The sequence below is a fragment of the Oncorhynchus keta genome, chromosome 26 (genome assembly GCF_023373465.1).
Source record: "Oncorhynchus keta strain PuntledgeMale-10-30-2019 chromosome 26, Oket_V2, whole genome shotgun sequence".
Taxonomy (NCBI): Eukaryota; Metazoa; Chordata; class Actinopteri; order Salmoniformes; family Salmonidae; genus Oncorhynchus; species Oncorhynchus keta.
In genome coordinates this window covers 36,584,062-36,603,783 of record NC_068446.1, presented here as the reverse complement: position 1 = coordinate 36,603,783, position 19,722 = coordinate 36,584,062, and the positions used below count along the sequence as shown (strand labels likewise).

Genomic DNA, 19,722 nt, shown 5'->3' with positions numbered 1-19,722 from the left:
TGGTGTTTTTACAGTATTTTCTGTCCAACAATTATTTATTTTTTAATTCATTGGTCAGGAAACTTGGAAGGCCAAATAAAACCACCCGCAGGCCACCAGTTGGGGAATCCTGCTATAGGAAGATTCTACTATCATGTGGCCTAAAGAGCCTGGTTGGGGAATCCTGCTATAGGAAGAATCTACTATCATGTGGCCTAAAGTTAGCCTGGTTGCCAGTCACAGTTTAGATATTACATTCCACTCCTTGTACTCTGTGTCATTTGCCCATGTCTTTGGCGCATGACAGAGTACAAGGAGTGGAATGTTACAGAGACTGATACCCAGACTTGCCTAAATTCTCTCTCCACTACAAATGATTTAATTTTATATATCAAATGTTTGGCATTTCTAAAATGCATCAGATTTGTATATTTCTTGGTACAGACAGGTAGAACATCCTTACATCATAAGATGCTCTACTAAATGTCCAAGGATACAAAACATCAGCATCTTACCTCACATTTGACACCTATACCAAGTACACTACATAACCAAAAGTACTGAATGTGGATGTTGGATCATTGCTGCAGGGACTTGCTTCCATTCATCCACAAAATAATTAGTGAGGTCGGACACTGGCGTTGGGTGATTAGGCCCGGCTCGCAGTCTGCGTTCCAATTCATCCCAAAGGTGTTTGATGGGGTTGAGGTCATGGCTCTATGCAGGCCAGTCCAGCTCTTCTACACCGATCTCGACAAACCATTTCTGTATGGACCTCACTTTGTGCATGGGGGCATTATCATGCTGGAAAAAAAGGGCCTTCCCCAAACTATTGCCACAAAGTAGCATCACTACTCTGGACGGTTCTGACTTAGAATATGTGGACAACTATAAATACCTAGGTGTTCGGCTAGACTGTAAAATCTCCTTCCAGACTCATAATAAGCATCTCCAATCCAAAATAAAATCTAAAATTGGCTTCCTATTTTGCAACAAAGCCTCCTTCACTCATGCAGCCAAACATACCCTCGTAAAACTGCTTATCCTGCCAATCCTTGACTTTGGGGATGTCATTTACAAAATATCCTCCAACACTCTACACAGCAAATGGGATGCAGTCTATCACAGGGCCATCCATTTTGTCACCAAAGCCCCATATACTGCACCATTGTGACCTATATGCTCTCGTTGGCTGGTCCTCGCTACATATTAGTCGCCAAACCCACTGGCTCCAGGGCATCTATAAGTCTTTGCTAGGTAAAGATCTGCCTTAGCTCACTGGTCACCATAGCAACACCCACCAGTAGCACACGCTCCAGCAGGTATATTTCACTGGTCATCCCCAAAGCCAACAGCTCCTTTGGCCGCCTTTCCTTCCAGTTCTCTGCTGCCAATGACTGGAACGAATTGCAAAATACAATGAAGTTGAAGACTTACATCTCCCTCACTAACTTCAAGCATCGGCTGTCAGAGCAGCTTACCGATCGCTGCAGCTGTACACAGCCCATCTGTAAATAGCCCAACCAACTACCTACCACATCCCCATATATATGATTTATTTTCAGCTCTTTTGCACACCAGTATTTGTACTTGTACATCCTGATCTGCACATCTAGCACTCCAGTGTTAATTGATAAATTGTAGTTACTTTGCCACTACGGCCTATTTATTGCCTTACCTCCTAACTTTATTTGCACACATTGTATAAACATTTTCTATTGTGTTATTGACTGTACATTTGTTTATCCCATTTGTAACTCTGTGTTTTTGTCACACTGCTTTGCTATATCTTGGCCAGGTCACAGTTGTAAATGAGAACATGTTCTCAACTGGCCAACCTGGTTAAATAAAGGTGAAATAAAATAAAAAAATAAGTTGAAAGCACAGCATCATCTAGAACGTCATTGCAGAGTACGACCCTGCCTCACACAGGAAGCGGCGCAGGTCCTAATCCAGGCACTTGTCATCTCCCGTCTGGACTACTGCAACTCGCTGTTGGCTGGGCTCCCTGCCTGTGCCATTAAACCCCTACAACTCATCCAGAACGCTGCAGCCCGTCTGGTGTTCAACCTTCCCAAGTTCTCTCACGTCACCCCGCTCCTCCGCTCTCTCCACTGGCTTCCAGTTGAAGCTCGCATCTGCTACAAGACCATGGTGCTTGCCTACGGAGCTGTGAGGGGAACAGCACCTCAGTACCTCCAGGCTCTGATCAGGCCCTACACCCAAACAAGGGCACTGCGTTCATCCACCTCTGGCCTGCTCGCCTCCCTACCACTGAGGAAGCACAGTTCCCGCTCAGCCCAGTCAAAACTGTTCGCTGCTCTGGCCCCCCAATGGTGGAACAAACTCCCTCACGACGCCAGGACAGCGGAGTCAATCACCACCTTCCGGAGACACCTGAAACCCCACCTCTTTAAGGAATACCTAGGATAGGATAAGTAATCCTTCTCACCCCCCCCCCTTTAAGATTTAGATGCACTATTGTAAAGTGACTATTCTACTGGATGTCATAAGGTGAATGCACCAATTTGTAAGTCGCTCTGGATAAGAGCGTCTGCTAAATGACTTAAATGTAATGTAAATGTATGCTGTAGTGTTAAGATTTCCCTTCCCTGGAACTAAGGGGCCGAGACCGAACCATGAAAAACAGCCCCAGACCATTATTCCATCTCTACTAAACTTCAGTTGACGATATACATTTGGGCAGGTAGTCTTCTCCTGGCATCCGCCAAACCCAGATTTGTCAGTTGGACTGCCAGATAGCAAATTGTGATTCATCACTCCAGCGAACCTGTTTACACTGCTGGAGTCCAATGGAAAGCATTACACCACTTCAGCCAATGCTTGGCATGACGCGTGGTGATCTTAGTCTTGTGTGCAGCTGCTCGGCCAAGGAAACCTCTTTCACGAAGCTCCTGACGAACAGTTCTTGTGCTGACATTGCTTCCAAAGGCAGTTTGGAACTCGGTAGTGAGTGATGCAACCGAGCCAGACGATTTTTACGCACTACAGCACTCTGCGGTAGCTGTCGATCCTAGACATTTCCATTTCGCAAAAACAGCCTTTACAGTTGACGGGGGCAGCTCTAGCATGGCAGAAATGTAACAAACTGACTTGTTGGAAAGGTGGCATCCTATGACGGTCACTGAGCTATTCAGTAAGGTCATTCTACTTCCAATGTTCGTTTATGGAGATTACATGGCTGTGTTCTCAATTTTATACACCTGTCAGCAAGGGTGTGGCTGAATTAGCCAAATCTACTCATTTGAAGGGGTGTCCACATACTTTTGTATATATAGTGTATGATATCATATTTATGAGAGCACAACAACATCTGTCTGTGGGCAGGAGCTGTTCCTTCAGTCAAAGTCAAACTTCTGGGTGCCCAGCCAATAGTGGAGTAGACTGTCTCCGAGGCAATGAGCACAGGTCAGCTCTCTGGCCCTAATACCAGACTTGCATTCATTTACATGCAAGACTCAGCATCACAATAAGTTAAATGAAGAACATTTATTAGAGCTTTTAAAAGAATCATACAGAGCTGCAAGACGGTAACAAACAAAAATAAAAAGGTACAGTACCATTCTTAAAAATAAATCAGATTTGTGACTTACATAGTATGTATACTAACAGTCTCGACTTAAAACAATCTTTTCTTAAACCCTTGATCAATCAGCAGCTAGTTCTCATTATAAATGTCATTTGTGTGTGGTACAGGCACAAGCACAAGTGTCAGCAGGAAGGCTATTGGAATCAATATACATGTAGAGGAAATGCTGGAATGCTCTATTGCGATATTATTAATCAAAAGGATAAGTTGATCAGGGGTGCTTCATTTAAGGCATGGTCCTTGTCTTCTGGACTCCATTTGATCAGGGGCGAGCTCAGGTCAATCAGCTGGAGGTGGGAAAAAAATACACATACAATTACCAGAAATCAGTGTGGTCATGAATCCTGACAACATATGTGATGAGTCAACTAGGTATCATGGCACTGCCTTTCTCAATAGGAATTTTTTTATAATTTGAGTCAGTCATCATAATGTATGGAGTACATTCTCTCACCTGACCACCAGAGGGCTTCACAGAGGCTGTTCTGATCAGGACAGGAGTGCTGGAGAGGTCAATTAGGAGTTTCTCATAAGGCCTCAACACAGGTGCCGGGGCATCTACCAGCAAAACCTATTGGACAAGACAACCCAGAACATACAAACGTCATTCAACCAAAGACAAATAACGTATGAAAGCTGAAACAAGACAACATATCAAGTACTTCCACATATCAAGACATTACATCATTAACATCCTGGGTCTTCATCCAATTGCCTTGAGGCTGCTCTAGCAGCTTTTCAGTGTTCTCGAGCTCCTTGGATTCTTCATTCGGCTCAGGGTGGTTGTTTTCCTTGTTAGTCGGAGGAGGCACCTGGTCCACTCCTGGTTCTGGGTCATCCTGACATACCCCCTGCTCCTCTGGATGGGGGACCGTAGCAGGGGTGGGGGGCTGCACCTCTGGCTCGTCCTCCAGGGAAAATGGCTGGACGGTCTCCTCTTCTGGTGCTGCTGCCACCTCCTCTTGGTAGCTCCCTTTCACCTGGGTGGGACTGAAAAAAAGAATTGTTATCACCAACTAGCCTATTTGTATTACATCACAACACCTTACCCTAACACTGATTCATTGTCACTTATAGCAAGACTATTATCTTGGCCCTTTTAGACAGAGTCCAGTGTGGTGGTCCTAGTGTGGCAGCTGCTTTCTCACCTCCAGTAGATGGCCCTCTGGATAGAGGCTGGCCGGATGGCCATGCTCAGGGAAGGCCTGCCTGGCCGTGAAATGCTATTCGGGGTGAGCATGGGGATACCAGAGATCCTCCGGTTCACAGGGGTGGGAAGGGCAGAGGGGTGTCTCATCTTGGGTTGCACTGCCTTGTTCCCCCCAGCAGGGGGCGTCTGGAACAGCTCTGGAACTGGTCGTTTGTGGGGGAGACTGATGGACAGAAGAGGGGGAAGGCATATTCAATGCTAATGGTATGACTAGGATGACTAACAGCTTCAGTATTCTAATAATCATCAATGGTGTACAATTTCCGACTCCAGACACTTAGGAATAAAAAATAATAATTTAAATCCTAGTTACAGTACCTTTCCACACTGCAAGCAGACATCAATCTCTTTGGCTTCATGATGAGAGGGGCATCAGGGGATGAAACAGCTTTGTAGGGAAGACAAATAAATATGTTAACATTTTTGCAAGCAAAAGATGTGGATCCTTTCCATTCAGAAACATGAAGTAAGACAAGCCAGTGATCAGTAGTAGCTGCTCAAAGGTAGCCAACAGTTGACCAGTCCTCACCTTCCAACCTCCTCTTGAACTGACTAGTAGGGGTTGGAGCAATGAACGCCTTGAGTTTGGGGTTGCCCTTGACGACGTCCTTAGTCTTCGCTGAAGATGAGGTGGGGATGTTGGGCACAGAGGACATTCTCTCCATGTTCATCTTTGCTGGGGTCTGGTGCAAAGAGGTGGCTGTGGCCACCGGTTCAACTCTCTTCAAAGGGGTGGACTGAACCGTTTTAAATCGGTCTTGCTCAGAGAGCTTCCTTCCCGGGTCTGAGATGACACGGCGTGCTACTGTGGTGGAAGAGGGCAGCCCCGGAGCTCGGCTGATGAGGGTAGACTTGCAGGTCTTGGTGGCACTCACAACAGGATTGGTGAGTCGGCTCTTGCCAGCGGGCAGGCGGCCATTAGGGCCACTGATGCTGGAGTTGAGGGACGTGCTGAGTTTACCTAAAATCAGAGACGGGTCAGATATTTGCATTGCAGTTTCCATAAACTTCATATCTTTGAAATGGTTGAACTGTAGACAGCACCTTGAAATTACACTGTGAAGCTCTACACAGGGCCTCACCTTTCCCTGTGGGTGACACAGACAGACTGGAGTTGAAGCTGGACACTGAGGAAGAGGAGGAAGACGTGTTTCTCCTCTGGTCAGTCACTCTCCTGGTCTGAGAAGGGGGGGCTTTGACCACTGATGGAGCCCGCATCCCACTCTGAATAGGACAAGGACATTCATGTTTCAACACCTGCCATTTTATCAGAGGGTATTCACATATTTTACCACCTGATCTGAAGTCTCATATATATATATATATGAATTAAGAATTCTGTTTAAAGTGTCAGTGTCTGATGATATCAGCAAATTCCTCTGGGTTACCTTGCTAGGGGGTACGAGGGTCCTCTTCCCCTGCAGACTGGAGTTGAGGGAGGTGTCGCTGATGTCGGAGGCTATGCTGGCTGTGTCAGAGAGAAGATCCTCGCAGGAGGCTGTTCTGCTGGAGTTACAACTACCTGGGCTACGCCTCAGCCCCAAGTTACCCTGAAAGAAACAGACTACATGAGTTGAGAAAACTTTCTACTGTACTGATTTGACCTTAGACTATACAGAATGATCAAGGCTATGTGGCTAGATATGTTCTAAGAGCCCATACTTTGCTTGGAGGAGCCAGCATGGTGGTCTTCTCAGCAGGCGCCGGTCTGGTCTTGGCTGTCTGTAAAGCTGTCGTCGCAGTCGCTCCTCGGGCTGCTGGTTGTTGTTTGCTAGGGAGCACCCCGGTGTTGCAGACCAGCCCTACCCTTCCTCGGAGCACCATCTTGGTCCGAGTCGTAGTCCCTGCTCTCACAGGGCTGGAAGTGCCAACACGGCTCGTAGTGGAGTTAGAAACCCCACCATTCCTTAACAACCGCTGCTGAATAGCAGGAGGGAGCTGCTTCAATGGACTGTCCTGCACACAGAAGGTCTCCCTTTTGATAGGGCTTAGGACAGCATCAACTGGCTTTCTGAACATGCCCAGTTTGGCCCCAGCATCCTGCACAAAGTCTTCTTTCGGTTCTTCTTTACTCAATGTGAGTGTACCGTTGGTTACCCCTACATCAGGGTGCTGCTGGTTGACAACTAGTTGACTGGCTAGTAGGTTGGCTTCCTTGCAGATTTCCTCAAACTTGTCCACAGCCAAAGGACTCCAGCTGGGCCCCTCACCCACTGAAGGAAAACTGCTGACGTTTTCCTTGACAATGGTCTCCAGACCGACGGAGATACACCTCTCCTTGTGACAGACCGGACCAACAAAAACCTCATCATCGTCTTCATCTCCTCTTGAGCTTTAAACAAGGGGGAATGATTTTACAATGTTATTTTTCATATGTAAGTGATGTAACATTTCCCAAGTAAAATGTATAGACAATGGTAGTATCAAATACAAAGACAGATTGTGAGTTCAGTGGCAACGCATTCAAGAGAGAAATGCATACAAACCAAAGAAATGGAAATCAAAGATATCTTTGACACCAACCTGGCAGGTGAGAGTGAAACGTCAAAATCAAACTTCTCTTCAGCCAATGAGAAGAATTCTTGTGGGAAAGGAACAAGGACATTTAAACAAACAATGCACCAAAAAAATTAAATCCTTTGATAGGAAGAACAGTGTTTGTCTCGCTACTAATAGTACATGAGCCATGGGGGTTGGTCGGCTCACTTGGGGTGACGATCTCGCAGTGATTTTCTTGAAGGTCTAACTAACCTAGTTATGTCACAATCATATGCGACTTTGTGAACTCGACGGCCCAAACTTGGGGGTCTGGCTCATGGACTTTAATGTTAAACAGTTGACAATGTGAATAGCAATGGAATAAATTATAGTTAACAAGAAATAAGGATAAGAAAGCCGAGTTACCACTGTTGGCATGGGAATCCATACTCCTCACGGGACTAGGACAGGTCGCTAGGGCCCAGAGTGCAGATGTCGTAGTAGGTTAACGTTAGTCGTCCTTCATAGGGAAATGAGGAATTGAAAACTTATGAAAAACAGTGATAGAGAAGCTAGCTAAAAGCTAACGTTATATCTAATAAATCTACGTTAACATTAACTAGCTAGTTTAGACTGACTAGCATGTATTATGAACATAACTAGCTACCATATCATAATTCATTTACATTGTTGGTTAGCTAGCTAACTTTAGCCCAATCCTTATTTTAGTTGGTAATGTATTTGTAGCCTTTTTAAAAATGTATCTAGTTAGCAGTAATCTAGCTAACGCGTTAGCTGGCACGACGTACAATAAAATGCATCTGGCTAGCGACGTAGGTCGTTATGACGAATTTCGTATTTTCAATACATCCAAACAGCACCTACCGTCTTATGTTAGTAAATACGTTTGCTAGTTATATTCTGCTAAATCGATGTCATGCAGTTCAACATCTGTTTCAAAAATATGTATTTGGTCCGAGAGTAAGAGATATTTCAAATTTCGTGAACAAACAAGTCCATGTGACATGCAGGCTACCTCGACATTGGTTGAAACGTCTGGCATAAGCGACACCAGAGCGCGACTGGGAATTGTAGTCATTTTGCCTTTACATTTTTATTTAACCTTTATTTTTTTGACTTGGCGAAAACATAAATATAAAGTAAGTAGCCTACAAATATTTTTTTTGCAGGGGTATCTGTTCTTACTTGATTATTTATATGTTTTATTTTTACTCAACTAGCTACATTCCGAGCTAACGTTACATTTCCTAAAACATTCATGTACTTTTTACTCCAATACATTTATAATTCCTGGTGGAATTTATGTGATGCATTTTTGCATCACATAAACTGAAATTGAAGAGTGTAGAATTTCAGCAACCAGGAAATGACAGAGCGATTTCTACATTGACGCTTGTATCAGTCAGTCTGCCATTTTTCGTTGTGCTCGAGGAGATGGCCACACTTTCTTGTGATGCCAATATAAGAGAGGGAGGGTGGTTTTCCCTCCTCGGTCTGGCTTTTTTTTGTCAGAAAGTCTGCATTTTAGAATGCGATTTTGTATTGGCCAAAATGTTTGCTTAGTGAAAAAAATATTGTGAAACACTAGCATTCCACTATTACTGCAGAAATATTATCCACATTTTCTGAAATTACAATCCAAAAATTCTACATGTAGCTCCTTTAAGGATTATTTTTTCGCTTTTACTTCAGTCCTTTTCTGTTAAGAAATGTCACTTAAACTCAGGTATGACAGGTATTACTTTTTCAATAATAGACTATTATAATACTAGCATTGCGAACAGGGAGAACCAGATACCGTTTGTCCTATATGGTGTGGTGTGGATTATTTCAGAGACACTGATGGCCAAATTCAATAGCCTTTTTAAATGAACTGAGTGTTGCAATAATGACTGAATGTTGAGAAAAATATGAAAAAAATATAGAGGACAAATTCAAAACCATTTAGGTAAGCTAAATAATTAATTTTATTTTCAAAACCATACACATTACTCAACAAGTTTCAAAAATGAATATCGACCACAACAGCCATTGCTTAAAATAAACAGACACAAAGTACTTTATTACCAAATATTGAGATAATAAAAAATCCTTATAGAGGTGGATAAACAGTCATTCCCAATGTTGAATGAAACTACAGAGAAACAAACAAAAGTTGCTTATGGAATCTTCATTTTTTTTACCATCTACAGTACTTCCATTGGATTGGGATTTATACCTTCTTTCTTCTTAATATGAAGTTTGAAATTGCAATACAGGGAAGAAATCCCAAATAAATATGTCCGTATCCACAAAGTATCTCAGAGTAGAAGTGCTGATCTAGGATCAGTTGAATCTTTTAGATCATAATGAACCAGATTAAAAGGACAGATCCTAGATCAGCACTCCTACTCTGAGATGGTTTATGGATATGGCCCCTGGATTTCAGAATCCCCCCCAAAAAAGAAAAAAACCTCTGTTCTGAATCCTTTTCAATTCTGCCTCCAAAATGATGATACCCTGACTTTTGTGAGGGATGAAAACTACTTCGTTTTCTTGAAGAAGATACAAAGCTAGGCTATATTTTACAAAATACTAAGTCTCTCTGAAGGAGGTTATATGCAATAAAGTACTCTGTGCCGAGAGTCTAAAGTCCCCTGTATCTTGCGTAGTTTCTATGTTTCCTGGAGGGTATTTCAAAAAGCAGAATCAATATGGTAGTCAACTTTAAATAATAACAACCCAAATCTCCCAGGTCAGTTCACGGGAGAGGTCAAATGGAAAGGGACATCAATGGGTAAGTATTACTTTATCAACTAACTGTACATGTTAATGATGTAGAGAATCAAGTTATATCAGTTAGCTGGGCAAACCCTTTGATCCTATTTGTGAAATACAACCCAGGTCATCAAAACCATTCAGCACATTAAACGTCTTTGAAATACGTGGTTTTTGATCAGGCAACAACCTACTCCTGATTTAAAATGGTAAAAAAATGACTTAAAACCAACAATACACTCACTTCACATAATTATCTCTACAGAGTCGGTGCTTATTATCTGTGGAAGCTCCACTTTCCAGTAAACATGAAATGTAGTTTTGGAATGATTGGGAACAGAGTGAATATTTACAGTGTGGAATTGTGTACATGGATATTTGTGATTGTTTTCCAGTTATTCTAACCTCTCCTAATAGACCACAAAACCACCTCTTCTTATTATTTTGCTAGATATTTCTATGTACCTAGCAAAATACATACCAAATAGAACTTGCAGGCAAAATAGTTCAGTTTTAATAGAAACCTGTTTTCTCCTAAAAAACAGCCATATCTAAAATACAGTATAGATATTTTTAATTTCACAGCTCCATGTTGTACATGTTATTACGTAGGTCTTTCACAGACAATCAAAGTTTCACAAACGTGTAAACAGGTCTGCTTTCACAACATGAATGAAATCGTAAAAATATACATAGCCAATGCATTAATTCTTTAGAAGTATTGCTGATGTACAGCAATGCGGCCCAGCCTCCCTGTTCATTCAATGACTTTTTTAAAGCGTAGTCTATAATTCTTTCATTCAAAATATGCACCCCTCCATCGATACAAGACCATAAAATATGAAATATCTGATGTCCTCAATTCCAGTCCAAAGCAAAACTTCTAGAAGCCTCCTCTCCCCACATCTTGGTATTGTTAAGTGGGCTGAGGTCAGTGGGCCATTACTGGTACTACGGTCCAGCTCAGAGGGAGGTCTCCAGGCTGTTCAGCGGGCTCCCAGGGCACGCCGGAAGCACAGCACTCTCAGGATTCCCGCTAATCTTTGGGCTCTCCTTGTGAAGGGGGATGATCATGTCCACAGCGTTATTGTTCTGGTTGGGCGAGGACGGGAGGGTGGCCAGCTTGGAGTGTGGGGGCAGAGTCTGTGCAGCGTTGCGCTTGGTGGGAGCATCGTCCTCCCCCTCTGTGTCATCGATGAGTGGGATCTGTGGCTCTGAGTCTTCTATCCTGAACTCTGGGGTTGTCATGAAGTTGTGGATGGAGTTGCGGGACTCCGGGGTCTCCAGACCCTCGTAGGGGGACATAGTGTCTCGGAAGGCATTCACTACGCGGATCTGGACAGTTTGGGGACAAAGACACAGTCAAAATATGAGTATTGAGACCCCATTGAAAGTTAATAAAGCACAATACTGAGTTTGTATCCAGGCCAATGGTAGCTATGATGTGGTGTAAAGCTGAGGGATGATTATGAGCTGAGATGTAATTGTGAGTTGATCATACATACCTGAGTCTGGATCCTGCCTAGACCTCTGCACCAGAGGACCTGTCCCCTCCTCATCTCCATCTCAGCGTGGTCGATCTCATCCAGGTCCTCCATCTCCTCCAGCTCCTCCTCAGGGATCTCCTCCTGCTGCGTGCCATGGCCTGCAGACTTCAGGAACTTCAGCCGGCTGGTGGGGACAGTTGTGACCACCTAGAAATGAGACACAAACTCAAATGTTGAACTCATTTGTGACAAAACTTTTTTTTGTAATTTAATAACAGGCAAGTAGATCACAGGGACTTCGAAGGACATTAGACACCGGTAATAAGCTCACCTGGCCCCACAGTAGACATCCAAAGCCCAAGAAGACACACCAGAGCCATTGGTCGATGGTGAGGCACACACAGCTGAAAGGTTTCCCTCCAAACTGCACTATCACAATCTGGATGACAAAACACAGGGTGATTGGAGAGCAATGTTACTTTCTTTCCAATATGAAATCCCCCGTGTGAATTTCCTGTATAGATCTGAATGCTGCTCACCTGGATGACGAACGTTCCGAACACAATGGAACAGAAGATCATGTTTTTGAAGATTCCGTCAAAGACGTTGCGCTCGCCGTGGATCTTGCGGGCGTTGATCTCGTTGAAGAGTTGCATCATGACGAAGGTGTTGAAGACAATTGTGTAATGTTCTGAGGGAGGGGCGTGGAGTGGTGCGTACCTCCCACTGTCAATGTCGAACATCTGCTCCCCTGTGGTGGAAACATACAGTGAGGGGGGAAAGTATTTGATCCCCAGATGATTTTGTCCGTTTGCCCACTGACAAAGAAATGATCAGTCTATAATTTTAATGGTAAGTTTATTTGAACAGTGAGAGACAGAATAATAACAAAAAACTCAAAAATGTTATAAATTGATTTGCATTTTAATGAGGGAAATAAGTATTTGACCCCCTCTCAATACATAACATTTGCTTTCATAACTTTATCAAGAACAAAGTTGGAGGGAAAGAGGGGAAAAAAATACATTAACTTTAATGTCAATGTCCAATTGGCACGACTAATTGAATTGACCCCCAGGCGGTACTCACCGGCGAACAGCAGAGTGAAGATTATGGTGAGCTGGTAGACAGCGTGGCCCAGGATGTTCTTCATCATGGTTCGAGAGATGAGGGGCTTGTTGCGGCCGTACGGCTTCCTCAGCAGGAGAGACTCAGTTGGGGGCTCAGTGGCCAGGGCCAGCGAGGCAAAGGTGTCCATGATCAGGTTCACCCACAGCATCTGGACAGCTTTGAGAGGAGAGTCCTGAGGGGAGATGTAGCTTGAGTTATGTATAGCTCTCCACTTTTCAAAGACAGTTGTAACTTGTAGAGTAGATCATAAAAACTCCCTATAGGCAGTTAGACTCTCTCTGTGCCTCAACTTTACAAGCAAAAAGGCAAGATGGGAAAGATGGACATGGCAGAAATAGAGAGTGTCTCACCTGTGTGATGCAGGCTCCGGTGAAGGCCACAATGACAGCCACCACATTAACCGTCAGCTGGAACTGGAGAAACTTTGAGATGCTATCGTAGACGTTCCGTCCCCACATCACCGCCTTGACGATGCTGCTGAAGTTGTCATCTGTCAGGATGATGTCTGAGGCCTCTTTGGCCACATCCGTGCCTGCAATGCCCTGTGGGCACATCATGTCACAGCGTATTAGTCACAGCACCAAACGTATCCGTCTGGTTGAATGAGAGAGAGAACCTACTCATATAATATTGATGGGACATAACATGTGCCAGATCTTGGAGTATAATAATACCATGGCAAATCCAACATCAGCTTTCTTCAAGGCAGGGCCGTCATTAGTACCATCTCCTGTTACAGCAACAACTTGTCTTGGTTCTTGTACAGTGCTATCCATTATACCTGTGAACAGAGGCAAGCATCATCCCTTTAGATAATATGTGAGACCTAAAAATGTATCTGTAACTTTCCAAAAATAGTGATGAATGGAAGAAAAAAACCCACAAACATACCTTTCACTAAGGTATGTTTGTCAGTGGGTGAGGATCTTGCAAGCACACGGAGTTTGGGCCAAATCTTATCAATGCGCTCCTGCTCAATCTGGAAGTAGACATTCCTTGGGTTACTCTATCATCCCATTTTCTTTTTACAGAAACAGTTCCATTTTGTGAGAGGAATATTACCTCTCCCAGTTCATTTCTAATTCGTCGGTTGAACTCTTTGCCGTCTATACAGAGGAAGTCATCTCCGGGCTGCAGTATGCCACACTTGCTAGCGATGGCCCGAGCCGTGTTGATGTTGTCCCCTGTGACCATGCGCACTGTGATGCCAGCGCGCTGACACCTCTTAATGGCGTCAGGTACCTAGGGTGGAAGAAGAATACCTTACTGTCCATTTTTTCTCTTGAGATTATGGAAATGTGTGTTTTACTTATAATTCAACGCCCCAGAGACACACTCACAAACACCTGCTTTCCTTTTTAGGGTGATTATACATGTACACTGTTGAGGGTTATAGCAACACAAAAATGTACCTTCTTCAATTAATTAGACCTTTGCAACAAGGACCTTTTGTTTGGGCTCCAATGGCACTTTTACCTCTGGCCGTACGGGGTCCTCGATGCCCACCACACACAAACAGGTGAGGCCGGTGAGGATGTCAGTTTCATTTTCCCAGTCAGGCTCGCCGTCGGCAGGGGGGAAGTCCCTGTAGGCCAGGCAGATGGTCCTGAGGCCCTCGGAGGCCATGGGCTCGATCACCTTCTTCACCACGTCATCTCTGTCCCTGGACTTAAAGACCTTAGCCTCCCCATTGGCTGTCATGATCTTACAACACCTGTGTTGAGATAAAGAGGGAATTTATTTTAGGTTTATATTTATATTAGGTTTATATTAAATGTATATACCTTATATATTAGGTTTCTATTTATATACTGTATATATTAAGTTTATATTTATATTAGGTTTATATTTATATTAAGTTTATATACTGTATATATTAGGTTTATATTTATATACTGTATATATTAGGTTTATATTTATATTAAGTTTATATTTAAGTTTATATTTATATTAGGTTTCTGACAAATAATACTGAGCAAGTTAATTTGCTGAGTTAAGTCCCGGCCTACTTCTTCAGGAGGATCTCTGATGCTCCTTTGCTGAACATGCGGTAGCTCCCATCTGCGTTCTTTAGCACCGTGCTCATGGACTTCCTGGCTGAGTTGAAGGTGTAGACCTTGAAGAGCTTCTCCTCTGGGACCTCATTGCGGATGGTCATATAGTCCCGTCTCAGATCCAAGGCAAAGCCCAGCAAGGCACATTCAGTCTTGTTGCCTACTTGGCGCGGCAGCCCGCCCTCCTTCTCAGGAGACTGAGACAAACCATTTACACATTAAGGTCAGTTCCAAACTTCAAATCAACTAACATAAATTCAATTCTTTACAAATACTTCCCATTGATATCAATGCACGATCGAAATGAAAGTCTAAGTACCCAGATCTCAAGAGGATTTGGCTCTGGCTTGAAATCCCTGACCTGGCACTCAATGTATTTAAACAGATGTCAATAAAAGATTGCCAAGAAAATAGCTTTATTGCAGATCTTTTTGTGTTCTGTTTGCCAGAGTTGAAAATCTCAACAGAGTGAAATATTTTCACTTACCATGATCTTGGAAGTGTAAGCACAGTTGACTCCGATGCCCATAATGAGCAGGTCCAAGACTTTGCCTGGGATGAGGTCAGGCTCAGGAACCACCCTGTAGTGCCTGTCTCCCAGATAAGCCTGGACCACGGTCATCCTGTTCATGGTTAATGTCCCCGTTTTGTCAGAGCAGATGGCTGTGGCATTGCCCATGGTTTCACAGGCATCCAGGTGCCTCACCAGGTTGTTGTCTTTCATCATTTTCTGAGGAAGAGAGGAGGCTATTTTTTTGTGATCTGGCAATGCGATTCTTAATTACTCCTGTCTGAATTATACATACTGTGTTAACATGGTAGTGATACCTACTTTGACAGAGTAGGCCAATGAGATGGTGACGGCCAAGGGGAGACCTTCGGGCACGGCCACCACTAGCACAGTTACACCTATGATGAAGAACTTGACACAGAACTGTATGTAGATGGGTGTGCAGTCCGCGACCCATGGTAGGCCCTGGATCCAGAAGGTGTCCACCATAAACAGAGTTATCAGGATGATTACTGTCAATCCCGACATGAACAGGCCTGGACAGGTGAAAGGATAGGAGTGAACACCATGAAAGAGAAAAATATCTTTAATGATGACACACTGAGACAATCTGCTGTGGAAATCAAACGCACCTTCACAATTCCGAATTTTGCTTGGTTGAAATAGAGGGCTTCCCGCGTGATGGTCTTACCTGCTTTGCCGATCTGCACCGCTAATTTGGTCAACTTCCCCTGGAGCACAGACTTTTCCTTCTTTGGTAGGTTGGCTTTCTTCTTCTCCTCTCCTCCATCGTCACTGTTTAGGGGCTGCATCTCCACGCCTGCACCACCCTTAGACTTACCTGAGGGAGACGAGAGGATGGGTTCAAATGACATTAAGTTGAAATAGAGACATTTTGGGAAGCATCGGGTTCACATCTAATTCACAACATGGGCCCATCAAAACTAATTTCCTCAGAGATGACAAGAGTGTAACTATACTCCCAGAATAACTATACTCTGTAACTATACTCACTGAGTAACTATGCTCTCCGAGTAACTAACTATACTCCATTAGTAACTAACTATACTCCAGAAGTGGATATATTCCAGAGTAACTAACTATACTCTCTGAGTAACTAACTATACACCCTAAGCAACTACACTCCCTGAGTAAATAACTATACTACCTGAATAATTAGACTCTGAGTAACTAACTATACTCCCTGAGTAACTAACAATAGTCCTTGAGTAACTATACTCCCTGAGTAATTGTACTCCCTGAGTGTAAGGAATAGGAATAAAATAATGAGGCAGTAAAAACCAGGAGAAATCTACTTCTACAGTATCAAACTTGTCACGCCCTGACCTTAGAGAGCCTTTTTATGTCTCTGTTTTGGTTTGGTCAGGGTGTGATTTGGGCGGGGCGTTCTATGTTTTGATTTTCTACTGTTTTCTATTTCTTTGTGTTTGGCCGGGTATGGTTCTTAATCAGGGACAGCTGTCTATTGTCGTATCTGATTGGGAATCATACTTAGGCAGCCTTTTTCTCTGTTGGTTTTGTGGGAAGTTGTCTTTGCTAGGGGTATTATAGCCCTTGTAAGCGTCACGGTCGTTTTTGTTATTTTTGTTTGCGACATCAAATAAAAATAAAATGACCAAGCAGCGTGGTGAAAGGGACTCCTGGACATGGGAGGAGATCCTGGACAGTAAGGGACCCTGGAGGCAGGCTGGGGAGTATCGCTGTCCAAAGGAGGACATGACTGCAGCGAAAGAGGACCGGCGGCGATATGAGGAGGCTAACCATCGAAGCAGGCACGAGAGGCAGCCCCCCCAAAATTTGGGGGAGGGGGCACAAGATGAGATTGGCGGAGTCGGGTTATAGACCTGAGCCAACTCCCCGTGCTTACCGTGGGGAGCAAGTGACCGGGCAAGCACCGTGTTATGCGGGAAAGTGCACGCTGTCTCCGGTGCCACGCAAGAATGGGCATCCAACCAGGGCGGATTGTGCCAACTCAGAGCTCTTGGTCTCCGGTGTGCCGTTTCGGCACAGGGTATCCTGCGCCGGCTCTGCGCACTGTGTCTCAGGTGCGCTGTGACTGCTCAGTGCGTCCTATGCCTGCGCTCTGCCCGTGCCGGGCTAAAGTGGGCATTCAGCCAAAAGGAGAGGTGCACGTGTTAAGCACCAGATCTCCAGTGCTCCCCCACAGCCCGGTCGACCTGTGCCTGCGCTCGGGAGGTGCCGGGCTAAAGTGGGCATTCAGCCTGTAAGAGTGGTGCCAGGGATAAGCACCAGATCTCCAGTACTCCCCCACAGCCCGGTTCATCCTGTGCCTGCTCCCAGAACCAGGCCTCCTGTATGCCTTCCCAGCCTGGAGGGCCCTGTGGCAGCCCCACTCACCAGGCTGCCTATACGTCTCCTCCCATCAGTGATGATCCACAGTCCGGGGCCAGCAGCGAGGGTCCCCAGTCCGGGGCCCGCAACGAGGGTCCCCACACCAGAGGCGCCACTCTATTTTGGCTTGGTCAGGGTGTGATTTGGGGTGGGCGTTCTATGTTCTGATTTTCTATGTTTTCTATTTCTTTGTGTTTGGCCGGGTATGGTTCTCAATCAGGGACAGCCATCTATCGTTGTCTCTGATTGGGAATCATACTTTGGCAGCCTTTTCCCTGTTGGTTTTGTGGGAAGTTGTCTTTGCTAGGGGTACTATAGCCCTTGTAAGCTTCACGGTCGGGTTTTTTTTTCTGTTGTTGTTGGCGACATTATCAAATAAAAAGAAAATGTACGCTCACCACGCTGCACCTTGGTCTACTTCTGATGACGACCGTGACAATACTGTAACATTCCCTTCAGTTCTCTCTTAATTTTTTCCAGATACATTAGAAAAAAAGTCCAAAATTAGCAAACATGAGCACCTCGTAATACAATAATTGTAATAAGAATTGTTGATGCATCCAATTAACAAATAATTAAATGGGGGAAATAAAATAGTACATTGGTGTGTAAGGATTCATAGTTGGATGGCAGGGGTTGTTGATACTGCATGGAAACGGATAGGGGGTGCTATTCTATGTAATACACCGCAGTGACACTATGGTGTTTGGCTCGCAGTCTTTAATCCTAGTCTGGGGATTATTGCTCTTTCTTGGCTGAGATTCTCTACAAGCCAATCCAACCGCCATCATCCCAAAACATGCCCACGTTCTGTAAATGTACAAACACACACGCAATAGAACCCTAAATACTCAACGCGTTAGTAAGTGAAGTAAAGGGACCTTGTTCATCCAGGCAAATGTGTGAGTGAGCGTGTGGGTTTAAGTGTGCTGATCCGAAAACAGTACAGGTTGTTAGCTAAAGGAAGAAAAGCAGAGGGGGAAAGCAGCTGCTGAGATTAAGAGCTGTAATCTCCTTGGTCCTAATCACCATGAGCGGAGTCAAGAGCACCTGCTGCTCAGACCACAGGGACACACACATTACCATATGCCCTCAGGGAAACACAGGGCCGCACTGGCAGCGAGGCCTAGCTCAGACTTTACCCACCTCACGCAGACCAGATCATACAGAGTCTATATAAACACACAAACCAAACTATACAGTACTCAATATAAACACATCATGCTCGTGAAGTGCACACAAATAAAAACTAGCAGCTTCAATATAGATATAACACACAATAACAAACCTACCTTTCTTGTTTTTCTCATCTTTCTTATCTGTGGAGAGAAAGAAACAACTGCACTTAAAAACGTATCCATTTACACATCAGCAAAGAGCTTCTCACTTTTGCAGAGTGGCAAAACCCCTCTAGTTGTAATGTGTTCCCTTGCATGTGAGTTTTATTGACGGCTAGCCCTTATACATCAGAGGTGTAAATGCTCTGACATGCATTCCTGTCTCAACTCCCTAATAGTGTACTCCCTCACTATAACAATCCCCTGATCAATGATACTGGGATTACAGACTTAAACACAACGCTCCTCTAACACTCTTGGCAGGAAGCTAAGGACCAGGTTGTTTAATTCACAGGCAGTAACTGTTTTTAGCCGGGGTGTGACAGGAGAGAGGTTCATGGTCCAACTGACCCAACTGCAACCAGTTAACTGATATGTTAACCAACTGAGATCTTAAATCTGCATCTTCTATAGTGCTCCCACATGCTGTGATTAACATGCACCACAATTCAGCTATAGAAACTGTTTGTGTAGTGTGGTGTAAAGTGGGAACTTTGTTAATCATAGTGTTTTTATCATTGGCCCAGCATCTGAGTGGAAGTATTGAATGTGCATGTCACTCACACACCATAGGCAGACGTCTTAACATTGAAGACAGCTTAAACATTTTCAGGCATTTTAATAGATGACCCAAAGCCAAAACGTCATTTTACTATCTCTCTTGAATGATTGATTGACCACTTCAGTTAATAAAGGGAGAATAACCTTGTCTGCCATCACCTCTATGGAAGCAGATAGCTTTATGTCATGCCACTGGCACAATGTAGCAAGTGT

At 44.2% G+C, this 19,722-nt stretch overlaps 2 protein-coding genes across 5 annotated transcripts in view; both read right to left on the bottom strand.

Annotated features, from left to right (window-relative positions):
* Window positions 1-3,474: 3,474 nt before the first annotated feature.
* On the bottom strand, window positions 3,475-8,328 carry gtse1 (G-2 and S-phase expressed 1). Of its 2 annotated transcripts, none has more exons than XM_035737831.2 (12): window positions 8,163-8,328; window positions 7,704-7,797; window positions 7,323-7,380; window positions 6,462-7,131; window positions 6,188-6,349; window positions 5,882-6,023; window positions 5,329-5,760; window positions 5,118-5,187; window positions 4,738-4,962; window positions 4,273-4,579; window positions 4,044-4,160; window positions 3,475-3,876 (listed from the first exon to the last, which is right to left on the bottom strand). In XM_035737831.2, the coding sequence occupies exons 2-12, from the start codon at window positions 7,723-7,725 to the stop codon at window positions 3,784-3,786; spliced, it is 2,298 nt and encodes a 765-aa protein (XP_035593724.1). In that variant the 5' UTR covers window positions 7,726-7,797; window positions 8,163-8,328; the 3' UTR covers window positions 3,475-3,783. The 2 variants fall into 2 exon arrangements, with proteins under 2 accessions (XP_035593724.1, XP_035593725.1); XM_035737832.2 differs by lacking the exon at window positions 8,163-8,328 and adding an exon at window positions 8,087-8,133.
* Window positions 8,329-9,744: 1,416 nt separating this feature from the next.
* The window catches only part of LOC118359326 (plasma membrane calcium-transporting ATPase 1-like), a 52,955-nt gene continuing 42,977 nt past the window's right edge, over window positions 9,745-19,722 (bottom strand). For all 3 annotated transcript variants that reach the window (XM_035737829.2, XM_035737827.2, XM_035737828.2), the window contains 15 exons: window positions 18,904-18,930; window positions 15,930-16,079; window positions 15,560-15,774; window positions 15,215-15,457; window positions 14,683-14,924; window positions 14,150-14,387; window positions 13,736-13,915; window positions 13,565-13,652; window positions 13,348-13,454; window positions 13,024-13,215; window positions 12,632-12,845; window positions 12,082-12,293; window positions 11,874-11,981; window positions 11,561-11,749; window positions 9,745-11,390 (listed from right to left, as the gene is read on the bottom strand). In XM_035737829.2, the coding sequence (XP_035593722.1) occupies window positions 11,019-11,390; window positions 11,561-11,749; window positions 11,874-11,981; window positions 12,082-12,293; window positions 12,632-12,845; window positions 13,024-13,215; window positions 13,348-13,454; window positions 13,565-13,652; window positions 13,736-13,915; window positions 14,150-14,387; window positions 14,683-14,924; window positions 15,215-15,457; window positions 15,560-15,774; window positions 15,930-16,079; window positions 18,904-18,930 (2,777 nt within the window). In that variant the 3' untranslated portion in view covers window positions 9,745-11,018. The remainder of the gene's footprint in view (window positions 11,391-11,560; window positions 11,750-11,873; window positions 11,982-12,081; window positions 12,294-12,631; window positions 12,846-13,023; window positions 13,216-13,347; window positions 13,455-13,564; window positions 13,653-13,735; window positions 13,916-14,149; window positions 14,388-14,682; window positions 14,925-15,214; window positions 15,458-15,559; window positions 15,775-15,929; window positions 16,080-18,903; window positions 18,931-19,722) is intronic.

Excerpts from the sequence above, each read along its gene's own strand:
- gtse1 (XM_035737831.2), bottom strand. The coding sequence starts at position 7,725 with ATGGATTCCCATGCCAACAGTG. Across the intron at positions 6,350-6,461 it reads TGCTGGCTCCTCCAAGCAAA|GGTAACTTGGGGCTGAGGCG; the intron begins GTATGGGCTCTT and ends TGTTTCTTTCAG. Across the intron at positions 3,877-4,043 it reads TGAAGCCCTCTGGTGGTCAG|CTGATTGACCTGAGCTCGCC; the intron begins GTGAGAGAATGT and ends TCCCACCTCCAG.